Consider the following 14,420-nt stretch of genomic DNA (forward strand, 5'->3'; position numbering starts at 1 on the left):
ATAGAGCCATGACTACATGTCACTCTATTCCACATCAGGTAACTGATGCAAGCAGTAGAATCAGATTTTTAAAAACAGATACAAATACACCTTATGGAACAGCGGGGACTGTGAAGCAACACAAACATAGGCGCATACACACACATGATAACATGATAACACACTCTATCTTGATGGTTGTAAAGTCGTCTCAAATAAAACTGTGAAGGACCTCGGCGTTACTCTTGACCCTGATCTCTCTTTTGACGAACATATCAAGACTGTTTCAAGGACAGCTTTTTTCCATCTACGTAACATTGCAAAAATCAGAAATTTTCTGTCCAAAAATGATGCAGAAAAATTAATCCATGCATTTGTTACTTCTAGGTTAGACTACTGCAATGCTCTACTTTCCGGCTACCCGGATAAAGCACTAAATAAACTTCAGTTAGTGCTAAATACGGCTGCTAGAATCCTGACTAGAACCAAGAAATTTGATCATATTACTCCAGTGCTAGCTTCCCTACACTGGCTTCCTGTTAAGGCAAGGGCTGATTTCAAGGTTTTACTGTTAACCTATAAAGCGTTACATGGGCTTGCTCCTACCTATCTTTCCGAGTTGGTCCTGCCGTACATACCAATACGTACGCTACGGTCACAAGACACAGGCCTCCTAATTGTCCCTAGAATTTCTAAGCAAACAGCGGGAGGCAGGGCTTTCTCCTATAGATCTCCATTTTTATGGAACAGTCTGCCTACCCATGTGAGAGACGCAGACTCGGTCTCAACCTTTAAGTCTTTACTGAAGACTTATCTCTTCAGTAGGTCATATGATTGAGTGTAGTCTGGCCCAGGAGTGTGAAGGTGAACGGAAAGGCTCTGGAGCAACGAACAGCCCTTGCTGTCTCTGCCAGGCCGGTTCCCCTCTCCACTGGGGTTCTCTGCCTCTAACCCTGTTGCAGGGGCTGAGTCACTGGCTTGCTGGTGCTCTTTCATGCCGTCCCTGGGAGGGGTGCGTCACTTGAGTGGGTTGAGTTACTGACGTGATCTTCCTGTCTGGGTTGGCGCCCCCCCTTGGTTTGTGCTGTGGTGGAGACCTCTGTGGGCTATACTCGGCCTTGTCTCAGGATTGTAAGTTGGTGGTTGGGGATATCCCTCTAGTGGTGCGGGGGCTGTGCTTTGGCAGAGTGGGTGGGGTTATATCCTTCCTGTTTGGCCCTGTCCGGGGGTTTCTTCGGATGGGGCCACAGTGTCTCCGGACCGCTCCTGTCTCAGCCTCCAGTATTTATGCTGCAGTAGTTTATGTGTCGGGGGGCTGGGGTTAGTTGGTTATACCTGGAGTACTTCTCCTGTCTTATCCAGTGTCCTGTGTGAATTTAAGTATGCTCTCTCTAATTCTCTCGTTCTCTCTTTCTCTCTGAGAACCTGAGCCCTAGGACCATACGTCAGGACTACCGGGCATGATGACACCTTGCTGTCCCCAGTCCGCCTGGCCTTGCTGCTATTCCAGTTTCAACTGTTCTGCCTGCGGTTACGAAACCCCTACCTGTCCCAGACCTGCTGTTTTCAACTCTTAATGATCGGCTATGAAAAGCCAACTGAGAGACCTGAGCCCTAGGACCATACGTCGGGACTACCGGCCGTGGTGACTCCTTGCTGTCCCCAGTCCGCCTGGCCTTGCTGCTATTCCAGTTTCAACTGTTCTGCCTGCGGTTATGGAACCCCTACCTGTCCCAGACCTGCTGTTTTCAACTCTTAATGATCGGCTATGAAAAGCCAACTGAGATTTATTCCTGATTATTATTTGACCATGCTTGTCACTTATGAACATTTTTGAACATCTTGGCATGGTTCTGTTATAATCTCCACCCGGCACAGCCAGAAGAGGACTGGCCACCCCTCATAGCCTGGTTCCTCTCTAGGTTTCTTCCTAGGTTTTCGCCTTTCTAGGGAGTTTTTCCTAGCCACCGTGCTTCTACACCTGCATTACTAGCTGTTTGGGGTTTTAGGCTGGGTTTCTGTACAGCACTTCGAGATATTAGCTGATGTAAGAAGGGCTATATAAAATAAAATTGATTGATTGATTGACTCTATACACACGTACACGTGGATTTTGTGTTGTAGATATGTGGTAGTGGAGTAAGGGCCTGAGGGCACACACTTGGTGTGTTGTGAAATCTGTTATGAATGTATTGTGATGTTTTTAAAATTGTGGAACTGCCTTAATTTTGCCAGACCCCAGGAAGAGTAGCTGCTGCCAAGTTTTTAATGTCACTTGCACAAGCACAGTGAAATGCCTTTCTTGCAAGCTCCAAACCCAACAATGCAGTAATCAATATCAATGTAGCACTAAAAAAAAGGTAGAACAAAAACACATGATAAATCAAATAAGAAATAAGAAGAACACAATAAAGTAAGAAGCTATATACAGGGTCAGTTACAATTCCATATTTACAATGTGCAGGGATACTGGAGTGATAGAGGTAGGTATATATAGGGGTAAGGTGACTAGGCATCAGGATATATAATAAACAGAGTAGCAGCAGTGTAAATGATGATTGAATGTGAGTGTGTGTAGAGTCAATATAAATGTGTTTGCATGTTATGTGTGTGTTGGAGGGTTAGTGCAGTGTGTAGAGTCATGTGAGTGTGCATCTTTATGTATACAATATTTGGTGTACATAGAGACAGTGCAAAAATAAAAACAACATGAACCAGGTAATTTTTCTCAAAGTTGTCGGAATGCGACGTGCATCCACTTATATCAATACATTTGTAACAGCCTAAATATTACGAAACTTCTATTCGATCAAATAAGCCTTACGTAATTCGACACTCTCACAGACCTCCATACAATTCTTTAAAAAAAATCTCATTCGGACATATTTTGGGCGGAGTAAATCCTCTCGATTCGCCTCTTGCTCTCTTGTCCCGTATACCATCTAGTCAAAATCCGAGTTTAACACACTGAGGGGTTTACCGCCGTAATGTCGGAAACGTAAAGTTAACCTGTTTAGCAAGACGCTTTCTGATTCGCTGCTCAATACAAACTTGTGAATGATAAGCCAATCAATGATGTTCTCATTGGTCGTTGACAGCAACCAACATACACAATCAGAGATATTAGAAAAGGATCTCTGACACAATAAACATATCAAGAGGTGTCAATGTTTAGCTAGCAGTTTGGGCTAACTGGACAATTATTACCTAGCAATGTTTCTCACCAAATAACAACGTTGCTAACCAAGATTTATGTATATCGTTCAGCCAGTTGATTGACAACTGTCAGCTAAAATGAATCTGGGGTGAGTTATGTTTTTGTCTATCACCAGTCGTGTTTAAAGTTAGCTAGCATAGCTAACGTTAGCTAGAGAGTTTTGCAGTTGGTGACGTAAGCTAGCTAGCTAGCTAAAGCTTGTAAACCAGCCAGCAAAGTTTGGAAAGATAATTTGTCTAGCATTGTACTGTAATGTTATATCTATATCTGCCTTATGTAGCAAGCTAGCTACCTAACGTTAGATCTATAGCTATAACCTTTTGTTTTGGTGAACAGGGATGGTCTGATGTTCGAACTTGAAAATGGAAAGCCCAGGCTAATTCTAACCAATCATCATGGTAGGTATCATACCTTTCAGTTAAACTTTAAGATATCAATATACATTACCATGTGCTTCAAAGGAATCAAAGCTGATTTGAACTTGAGTTGTAATTTATGTCTTGCCATGATTGTAGGTGTTGATACGAAGAATCAAAATAAGGTAAGAGATTGATCTGCTATCTAACAACCAACTGTTACTTTTTGCACCTAGGGTCATACATTTACATTTTAGTCATTTAGCAGACGCTCTTATCCAGAGCGACTTACAGTTAGTGAGTGCATACATTTTCATACTGGCCCCCCGTGGGAAACGAACCCACAACCCTGGCGCTGCAAGCGCCATGCTCTACCAACTGAGCTACAGGGGACTAAATGCATGAACTGTAACTTTCCTTGTTGTTTTCCTTTCCTTTTTATGTCTTAATGTTTAGATACTCTCTCGAACCAGACCGCAAAATGCTCTCAACTCAAAGAAGTTTCCTGAGCCAGTATCTGAGGAGCCTCTGAGAGTACAGAGGAAACGTGCAGAGAGGAGGACGGCAGTCCCTATCACCAACACTGTGCCAGTCAAGAATGACACTCCAATGGTTGCATCCAATCATACAAAACCAAAGGCCAAGGGCAGCACTGACCACAATACCAAAGCCGTGGCCAAAGTGCCCTCAGCTAAAGAACACAGGCAGATAGCCACTGATAGACCTCCAAAGACCACTGTGAAGGACAGCTTGGTCTGTTTGACCAATGAGCAGCTCCAACAGATCCTCAGCACAATCAACAATCAGGACGTACACACCCAGCCTCAAACAGGTGAGAGTGGATGTTTACAATCATCCCAATTCTAGTGCAACTGGCACTCTGTTAAATAAACCTGATGATGAAATTGAAGATGTACCACTACCTGCTATGATACATGTAGCTAACAGTGTCTGCATATCCCTAAGGAAATGCAGGGAACTCTAAAGAGGATTGCCTGTTGAATGGAACGGGGAGAGAAGGGAGTGCTGCACATGTTAGTGGGAATGGAAACTCACAGGGAAAAAGGGAGGATGAAAGGTCATGTTCTAGTAGCACATTTCACAACTTGACAACTTGTATTTAACTTACTTTCTTTTATAATATAATAATAATATGACATTTAGCAGACGCTTTTATCCAAAGCGACTTACAGTCATGTGTGCATACATTTTTACGTATGGGTGGTCCCGGGGATCGAACCCACTACCCTGGTGTTACAAGCGCCATGCGCTACCAATTGAGCTACAGAGGAGCAGGTGGGTGAATGGTGGTCTACTGTCTGGCCTGTTCAGTTCTCTGGGAGAAAGAGAGATGGACAAAGAAGCAGTGGAGGCCAAAGAAGCAGGGGGGGGGGGAGTATTTTTATTTATGTAAAAAGCCCTTTTGTGGGGAAAAACTCATTCTGATTGGCTGGGCCTGGCTCCCAAGTGGGTGGACCTGGCTCCCAAGTGGGTGAGACTATGCCCTCCCAGGCCCACTCATGGCTGCGCCCCTGCCCAGTCATGTGAAAACCATAGATTATGGCCTAATGAATTTATTTAAATTGACTGATTTCCTTCTAGGAAGTGTAACTCAGTAAAATCTTTGAATTTGTTGCATGTTGCGTTTATATTTTTGTTCAGTATAGAATCGTGAAAATCACAATACATATCGTGTCGGCACCTAAGTATCGTGATATAGTATTGTGAAGTCCCTGGCAATTCCAAACCCTAGGACCACAGCACACCATACAGCAAAGGTCTGATTTCACTTTCGGTAGTGCCTTTACATTTTTTTATTTTTATCTATGGGATTTTAAGCACTTACAAATTCATAACATATCATATGAATTTCACATTATATTACATATCATACGAAATGGATGACGTAGTGCACAATTTTCTGGGACCCATTTTGGCTCCTTAGCATTATTTTCAAAACTACTGCCTGAAATTATTCAAAACCTCTGGAGCATCACTTTAATTGATTGATTGGTGGTGTCTGGGTATTGTGGTGTGATACAGCTTATATCAGACATTAATGAAGTGATTTGATTGGCTTGCTTCTCTGTCTGGTTAAGATGAACAGATGGCTCTGAAGGAACAGCAGAAAGACCTGAGCAGACCAGATGTCACGGCAGACTATGGCCCAAGGGGAAAAATGACCATCTCATCTAAACCTGGTCCTGGAGATGGTCACATGCACACCAGGGTAGGCAATGGATTTCACCCAATCAATGTCATTATTATCAGCTCATTGGCTCTAATAGTTTTCACTGTCAATGTCCTAAGAATATGTTTGTTGACAAGCTTCTGTGGTCTCTGGCCAGATGCAGGAGGAGAGGCTAGGAGGACCCGGTCTGGAGGACACAGACACAGTGTGGTCCACTCAGAGCTGCAGCAGTCACAGAGACCTCCCTTCTGCTATCAGATCTGCCTTCGTGGTGGGGGTAGAGTACCATTCACTACCATAACGTAAAAAACACACATTTACTATTAGAGTTACAGGTAACAGCCACAGGCCATCTCAACTGAAGGTTACAACAGAGTGCTGTTGTAATGTTGCTGTTTTTGTGATTGTGATGTCCAGGAGGCCACCCCAGTAGAACATGCCTTCAGCGCTCAGAAGAAGGAGCAGCATAGGAGATGGCTGCAGGACCTGGACCAGCAGAGGGAGGAGGACAAGCTTCGACGCCGGAAGGAGAAACAGTATCTCAGCCAAGTAACAGGCTGATTAATTGCTTAGTTGAATCGGGTTTGTTAGTGCCGGGATATAATTAAAATGTTTGCCCCTGTAGGTTCCCAGGACTTGAATTGAAAGCATTGCTCAATAGCGTGTTTACACTAACCCACCTCCCTCCCTCTCTCCCAGGCTGAGGACCATGAGCGCTGGGCCATGCACTTTGACTCCCCGCAGATGAGAGTCCCTCTCCAGGTCCCCGTGGCTGCAGAGAGGGGCAAGTCAGAGCCCCTGAGCTCCCTCAGTCACCAGAGGACCGCTTCTGGAGCCCTGTCTGTGGCCTGGGACGGAGCCAGCACCTACGGAGGGGACAGTCTTGGGAGAGCCAGCGTCGACACCACTGGAGGCTTCCCACAGAAGGCCAGGTGAGCCATCCAGTACAGGAGGAACAATTATTAATTATATTCTATTCTATGATTATATTTCTGTGTTCAGCCATCTCCGTACCATGACGGCCCTACTGGACCCAGCCCAGATCGAGGAGAGAGAGAGGAAGAGACTGAAACAGCTGGAGCATCAGGTATGAGTGGGATAACGGGAGAAGACCAAGCCCTTTAACCTAATGTTGAATCTTACGCAATGTTCTATGTTGGACCCCAGGAATATTATCTGACGTCATGGCGTCAGCTAATGGGGATCCTAATAAAATGTTGAATTCTCTTGGCCATTGAGACTCTGAGATGATTGACAGGATTGTGGATTGGTTGTCCCGTCCTGTTCCAGCGTGCCATTGAGGCTCAGGTGGAGGAGAGGAGGAGGCAGCGTGAAGCGGAGGAGGCCGTGCGCCAGGCTGTGGAGCAGGAGGAGGAGAGGAGAGTGGCGCAGGAGAGAGAGCTGCTTCAGACACAGTACCAGCTTGACACTCAGAGAAAGAGACACAAGGAGGTCAGAGCACACGGACGTTACACTTCTGAACTTAGAGCTCATTGGGGATCTCTGGCAGTAGATCCGCTTTAATGAAAGAGATGACTAGCAATCACAAATTAAGTTAATGTCATGTGGCTGGAGCTTGCCAGCTTTTTCATTTTGAATTGTATTATGAGTTTTAGTCTACTCCTGTTGTGTTGTCATGCCAAGCATGCATTATATTAACTGACAACAGACTGTGTTTGTTGGGGTCTTTGTAACACGTGCGGGGTTCCTTGCAGGAGCAGCACAGTCGGAAGCAGGAGGAGCTTTACCTGAGTGTTCAGCGGGCCCAAGAGGAGGCCCTGAAGGACAAGCACCAGCAGAGGATCAGAGAGCTGGCCAGGAAGGGACACGACGTCTCCAAGCTGCAATGCTCTCTGGAGGGGGAACCTGGCTCGTCACGGGGTGATTACAGTTACCGGGGCTAATTACAGGGTGTTGCCGGGCCTAAAAAAGTCTTAGTCTGCTTAATTGTTGCCACGCAGCAAAACATATATATATATATTTTTACATGAAATAATACTCGAAGCGCACTGTCAAGAGAGCTATCCAACCACGTGTGCCTCTGTGGGTTCACGTCATGTGCGTGTGCCAGTGCAAGCCGGGCGGTTGCCAGAGGAGAGAGCAAGGTGGCCTACAATTATATAGACCACAACACTAATAGAGCTGGGACGGTGGTTAAACCAAAAAAATACCGACATTGCTCTCCTCTTACCGAGGTAAAGTAGGTGACCTAGAATGGCACATGGGAGCAGGAGTCTGTCTCCTGTTTCTGTAACGTCGGTAATAGGCTACTCAATGTTCCTGCAGATTTTTGGGTTCTAAAACCATTATTTGGTCAACAGTATTATGCATTAACCTGCTTCCTGCAGTGAAAGTATCTGCCCTGTCCCTGTTTCGTTGCTGGCGCTCACTCCCTCTCCCCCCTTTGCACACTGAGTGAAGGGAGATATGCGTTCTGATTAGCGCAAGCATACTGACAGTTGAGCAACATTTCAAAATGTAATTGCAGGAAAAACAACTACCGTTACTGTTGTTAAAAAATAGGATAGTCTCAGCTTTATGAGGTATAAAAAGTATTTCTCAAGTGTCAAAATAGAGGAAATTACACCTTCACAAACCGTGTGTAATTGAGATGATGCGCCAGCAGAACGGAGTGGAGCAAGCCATTTAAGGTGAAAAGGCCTACATCGGCCGATTTTATAGGCCTACCAGTGGAAAGATTTTGTAGGACATCACATTTACTGTAAGATCAATTGCATGGCTATCTAGCAACAATATCATATTTAGTTAGCAATCTAGCAAATGTTTTGTGTTCCCACTTCCTTATGTGTTAAATAATGTAGCTATAGGCATAGCCCAGGGCTCTCCAACCTGTTCCTGGAGAGATACCCTCCTGTAGGTTTTCGCTCCAACCCTCTAATCTAGCACCCCTGATTCTAATAATTAGCTAGTTGATAAGTTGAATCCGGTTAGTTACAACTGGGATTGGAGTGAAAACCTACAGGAGGGTAGCTCTCCAGGGACGGGGTTGGAGAACCCTGGCCTAGGACAATATGCACAGAAAACATGCAGGCAAATTGATCTCTAAAGAGACAAAAATATCGAACTATTCTGGATCCTATTTTGACATGTTGCATGTCAAAATATCCAGCTTTCCCTGAATATGTTAGATGAAATAGTTAACTTCTTTCATGTCTTACTTGGCACTGGATTGCAAAAGTATTCATCCCCCTTGGCATTTTTGTTGCATTACAACCTGTAATTTAAATTGATTTTTATTTAGATTTCATGTAATGGATATACACAAAGTAGTCCAAATTGGTGAAGTGAAATGAAAAAATAACTTATAAAAAAAAATTCTAAAAAATAAGTCACGGGAAAAGTGGTGCGTGCATATGTATTCACCCCCTTTGCTATGAAGCCCCTAAATAAGATCTGGTGGAACCAATTATCTTCAGAAGTCACATAATTAGTTAGATTGCACACAGGTGGACTTTATTTAAGTGCCACATGATCTCAGTATATATACACCTGTTCTGAAAAGGCCCCAGAATCTGCAACACCACTAAGCAAGGGGCACCACCAAGCAAGCGGCACCATGAAGACCAAGGAGCTCTCCAAACAGGTCAGGGACCAAGTTGTGGAGAAGTACAGATCAAAGTTTCAGATATTTTTTTATAACCCAACCCTGAACATCCCACGGAGCATATAAAAAAATTGAAAGAATATGGCACCACAACAAACCTGCCAAGAGAGGGCTGCCCACCAAAACTCACGGACCAGGCAAGGAGGGCATTAATCAGAGAGGCAACAAAGAGACCAAAGATAACCCTGAAGGAGCTGCAAAGCTCCACAGCGGAGATTGGAGTATCTGTCCATAGGACCGCTTTAAGCCGTACACTCCACAGAGCTGGGCTTTACGGAAGAGTGGCCAGAAAAAAGCCATTGCTTAAAGAAAAAAATAAGCAAACACGTTTGGTGTTCGCCAAAAGGCATGTGGGAGACTCCCCAAACATATGGAAGAAGGTACTCTGGTCAGATGAGACTAAAATTGAGCTTTTTGGCCATCAAGGAAAACGCTATGTTTGGCGCAAACCCAACACCTCTCATCACCCTAAGAACACCATCCCCATGTTTTTCATCGGCAGGGACTGGGAAACTGGTCAGAATTGAATGGTGCTAAATACAGGGAAATTCTTGAGAGAAACCTGTTTCAGTCTTCCAGAGATTTGAGACTGGGTCGGAGGTTCACCTTCCAGCAGGACAATGACCCTAAGCATACTGCTAAAGCAACACTCGAGTGGTTTAAGAGGAAACATTTAAATGTCTTGGAATGGCCTTGTCAAAGCCCAGACCTCAATCCAATTGAGAATCTGTGGTATGATTGCTGGACACCAGTGGAACCCATCCAACTTGAAGGAGCTGGAGCAGTTTTGCCTTGAAGAATAGGCAAAAATCCCAGTGGCTAGATGTGCCAAGTTTATAGAGACATACCCCAAGAGACTTGCAGTTGTAATTGCTGCAAAAGGTGGCTCTACAAAATATTGACTTTGGGGGGGTGAATAGTTATGCCCGCTCAAGTTTTCTGTATTTTTGTCTTAAAAATATTTTGCATCTTCAAAGTGGTAGGCATGTTGTGTAAATCAAATGATACAAACCCCCCAAAAATCTATTTTAATTCCAGGTTGTAAGGCAACAAAATAGGAAAAATGCCAAGGGGGTTGAATACTTTCGCAAGCCACTGTAGAACCCTTCCGCTTAGCGACCTTGCTTCGAAGTAAAGCCATTTGATACCTGATTCACTGAATGAGGGAATTATTTTATTATACTTTTTGTTTGTAGGCTAATGTATGTTATAATGTTATAGCGTATTACATCCAAGAGAGCCACTGGGTGTTTAGACTTTTGTTCCAGCCCTACTCTAACACACCACATTCTACAAATCAACTGCTCAACAGGACCATGTTAAGCTGACCCTGGTGTGTTTGAGCAGTGCTGGATCAAAATCCTGCACACCCAGTGGCCTAGCTCTCCAGGTGGGGAGTCGACCGCATGTGCTTTATACAGTAACAGTGCTATTTGACTAAGCCTTCTGGTTTCCCGGACTGGACTATAACTAGTCCTGGACTAAAAAACGTTCAATAGAGATTCTCCATTGAACATGGTGTTTAGTAGATGACTACCAGGGCCTGGGAAACCTTGGGACTCTTGGTATTTGATGAAAGCAAAGTAGGTTTGTGATTGTTCTGTCTTCAGTCTTTAACACCAGCTCAGGACCATACCACTACCAGACAGGGAGGGAGATGGACACCCTGAGAGAAGAGACTTGCAGCACCACCTCCCTTAGGAAGGACACGGCAGTCCAGACTGGTAATATACATTACACTACTGATTTAGTGTCATGTACCGTGTACTATAAAGGCATGCATCTACTACTCACCAAATCCCCATTGTAAATAGGCATTCTAAAATGCCTCCCTGTGTGTGTTCTCTCTGTGTCTGCATAGAGGTGAACCCAGCAGTCAGGCCAGGCTGCAGATACACAGTGGAGGCTCTAGGTAATCGAAGCCAGGCGGTGCAGACCTCAGACATCCCTGTAGAGCACAGACCTCCTCCTCCTCCCAACGCCAAGAGGTACAGATGGGAGGCCAGGCAGGAGGCACGGCTGGCCCAGAGGAACCCTCCTGGCCCAGGGGCGGGGAAGGAGAACGTTTGGCTGAACGACCTGGGAGGTAGAGGAGGAGGTGGAGAAGGTGGTGTGTATTGGTTTTTTCACTGTCTATAAGTGAGACAAAATAATTTCCTCTTGGGGATTAATAAAGTACAGTCTCATCTCAGGTGCAGGAGACCTGTACGAGGCCTTTGCCCGGACAGACCGAGGCCAGGGCCAGAGACATAGGGGAGGAGGTCGCAGGCCAGAGTGGAACACTCAGAGACCCAGTAAACCCTTTGTCCCAGCATCGGAGCGCTACCCTGCAGGGCTGCAACACACCAGGCAGGAGAGCCGCCTCCACAGGCAGATGGAACTCATGACCCTGATGGAGAGGAACACCAGAACCCCTCACCCTCCTGACCCCGAACCTGCTGACCCCTCGCCACCACATGCCAACTACCCTGCTAGCACTGCACAGGGCAGGATTAAAAATGCTATCACAGGTGTGACACACGCCATGGCTGTTCACACTGGAAGGTGAGTAGAAATACAGGCCGTGGTGTTACATCTGTAGCCTGGTTAAATCAGACTGAACACAGACTGTTTACTGTTTGAGGTGAAATCATTTTCAGCATTCCGTCTGGTTTAACCAGGCTACCACATTCCGTCTGGTTTAACCAGGCTACCACATTCCGTCTGGTTTAACCAGGCTACCACATTCCGTCTGGTTTAACCAGGCTACCACATTGACAGATGTAGTGACAGTGTAATAAGGTATTGCTCCTCCAGGGGGCCCCCCAGATCCCCTCCAGTTCCTGCCATCAAACACCGCCTTCAGAAGCAGTCCCGTGGCTCCCGCCCCCCTACCCAGGCCCATGGGTCGCTCCAGGACACAGTCAGCCCCCCCCCCCCCTCTGACTACGTCCCCTACCTGAGGACCGATGAGGTGTACCACATGGATCCCCGTGCCCCCATCTCCAGACCCTCTACACATCCACAGACACAGCAACAGCCACACACAGGTCAGTTTCACTGTTGCTGCGGCTCTGCTCTCAACACCGTAACTTTGTCATGTTATTGTCGAGCCAAAGGCAAATTTACAATAATATACAGATTTATTGTGCATAGGGATCATCTCAGATGTATTCTGGGTATTGTCAGATGTATTTTGTGTATAGTGCTAGTTTCATGTTGTGGGTATTGTAACAGATGCGGTCCAGTGCAGGCCCATTAGCCCTCCCCATCAGAAGGACCCGCTGCTCCACCCAGAGCTGCTTAGGAACACAGAGAGACAGCAGGCCATACTGAAGAGCCTCTCAAAGCTACGGCAGGTATCTGTATTACACCTAGCACACACCTATTCCATATTCTAGATTTTCAGTGTCTTCTGTGCCATTCTCCACCCTTCTCCTCAGTGAGCTCTCCTTCACTCTAAAGTAAAAAGCAAGCATGTGTTAATGGCCCCCTCCCCTTGTTTCTTACACCAGTCCATTTCTTTTAAATCCACGAGGGAGAGTAATTGAGTGAACACTTCAGGGAGAGAGTAGAGAATCTGAAAGTAGGCGGGAGGAAATAACTCACAAGCACTGTCATTTGATTCCAGGGTTTGTTACAGAAGCAGAAAGAGCTGGAGACAGGACTGAACCCTTTGTTGATCGTTGCTGAGGACCACCACTGACCTCCTCTACTACACGTGACCCACAGCCTCATGTCCAAAGGCACAAAGGCCCTAGTAAACACTCAGGTTGTGCAACTGATGTACAAAGCATTTGACAACGGTTTGTGATAGCATTGTTGTGCAGACAAACTCAAGATATCCATTGTATCACAATCGTTGTGTTGAATGTGCTGTATAACTGGAGTGTGTATTACGCAATTCTGAACTGGAGCATACATACAGCACTTTACCATTATGATTGAACTGACATCTTAGTTTGTAAAGAGTATTTAAGCAAAAGTTGGCACTTTACTGACCACATTGTAGATATGAAATAGAATGTAATGGCCTGTGTGTGAGTGGCTATGATTGTAGTGTTGGTATTTGTGATCACTTGATATGTAGTGGTACTTTTGCTGCCATAGAATAGAGTACCACAGTATGAGTCATAGTACCCATAAAGCCTAGCGGGCAAACAGGGAAATGGTTCCAATTATTTTTCCCATAGGGAATTTTAGAAAGACTTAAGGGCTGTTTCGTATAGGTTTACCCTGGCGTGACGTTTTGATAACTATGTAAAACTCTTGGACAAGGGGACTTAATCAATATATTCTCCTGTATTTACCCCCAAAAATGAAATGCTAATTTGTTGCTAATGTGGCTATCATAAAGAACTACAAATGTCAAGATGATCTGGACGAGACTGTCAAATCGAGGCAAAAGTAAGAATCCCTGGATTAACTATCTAATGTTAGCTAAATGTAGTAATGAATAAATTGGCTACATTTCTTCAAATGGACAATTCTGTGAAGTGTCTTGTGCAAGTTTTAAATTGACCGGTTATCAAAGGTGTCAGCTAGAGATGACGTGCAGGAGCTTGGGAATATATTTCTAATTCTTTTTATTTATTCGTTTTAGATCACAATATAATCACATGATATACATTTACCCCCCCCCCCAGCCTAAAAATAGTTAACCCAAACAGGCCAACAATCAGCATTTCATAAGACACTAATACATTCAGCCGAATATAGTAAGTCCACTTGTCAGAGAGAGATTTACAGTAACTCTACATGAAACACAGCCCTTATTTTAAGTGTTTCTAAAATCCCCTATGGGGAAAAATGACTTGTTTGACTGCTAGGTTTTATGGGTATTATGACACTTCCACTGTGGGACGCTGTTAGTTTATTTAGAAACTTCGAAGGGACCTGATGTCATCTAATGACCATGTGTATCAATTCTGTTATTTAACAAACTCATTTAAAATGTACTGTGTTGTGTGAATAAAATTATTTTTTAAATATACAATTATTTAAAGGGTAACTTTTTATTTTGTTCAAATGTCCGGATTTAAGTCAGTGCTAGTTGAAATAATAAAACAGAGC

The 14,420-nt window shown here is 44.7% G+C and overlaps 1 protein-coding gene across 1 annotated transcript; it reads left to right on the forward strand.

The window, feature by feature from the left end:
* Window positions 1-3,141: 3,141 nt before the first annotated feature.
* Window positions 3,142-14,385, forward strand: ccdc66 (coiled-coil domain containing 66). The gene is made up of 17 exons (XM_084173829.1): window positions 3,142-3,284; window positions 3,533-3,594; window positions 3,712-3,737; window positions 4,009-4,384; window positions 5,652-5,782; window positions 5,901-6,020; window positions 6,161-6,292; window positions 6,443-6,675; window positions 6,746-6,830; window positions 7,034-7,195; window positions 7,459-7,624; window positions 10,979-11,092; window positions 11,230-11,454; window positions 11,561-11,912; window positions 12,165-12,397; window positions 12,585-12,706; window positions 12,979-14,385. The coding sequence occupies exons 1-17, from the start codon at window positions 3,274-3,276 to the stop codon at window positions 13,051-13,053; spliced, it is 2,625 nt and encodes an 874-aa protein (XP_084029955.1). The 5' UTR covers window positions 3,142-3,273; the 3' UTR covers window positions 13,054-14,385.
* Window positions 14,386-14,420: the final 35 nt, after the last annotated feature.

The sequence above is a fragment of the Coregonus lavaretus genome (genome assembly GCF_964263955.1).
Source record: "Coregonus lavaretus genome assembly, chromosome: 12".
In the NCBI taxonomy this organism is placed as follows: Eukaryota; Metazoa; Chordata; class Actinopteri; order Salmoniformes; family Salmonidae; genus Coregonus; species Coregonus lavaretus.

Bases quoted from the DNA above. Each gene is read 5' to 3' on its own strand.
- ccdc66 (XM_084173829.1), top strand. The intron at 3,595-3,711 runs GTAGGTATCATA...CCATGATTGTAG, and splicing joins AATTCTAACCAATCATCATG to GTGTTGATACGAAGAATCAA. The intron at 6,831-7,033 runs GTATGAGTGGGA...GTCCTGTTCCAG, and splicing joins TGAAACAGCTGGAGCATCAG to CGTGCCATTGAGGCTCAGGT.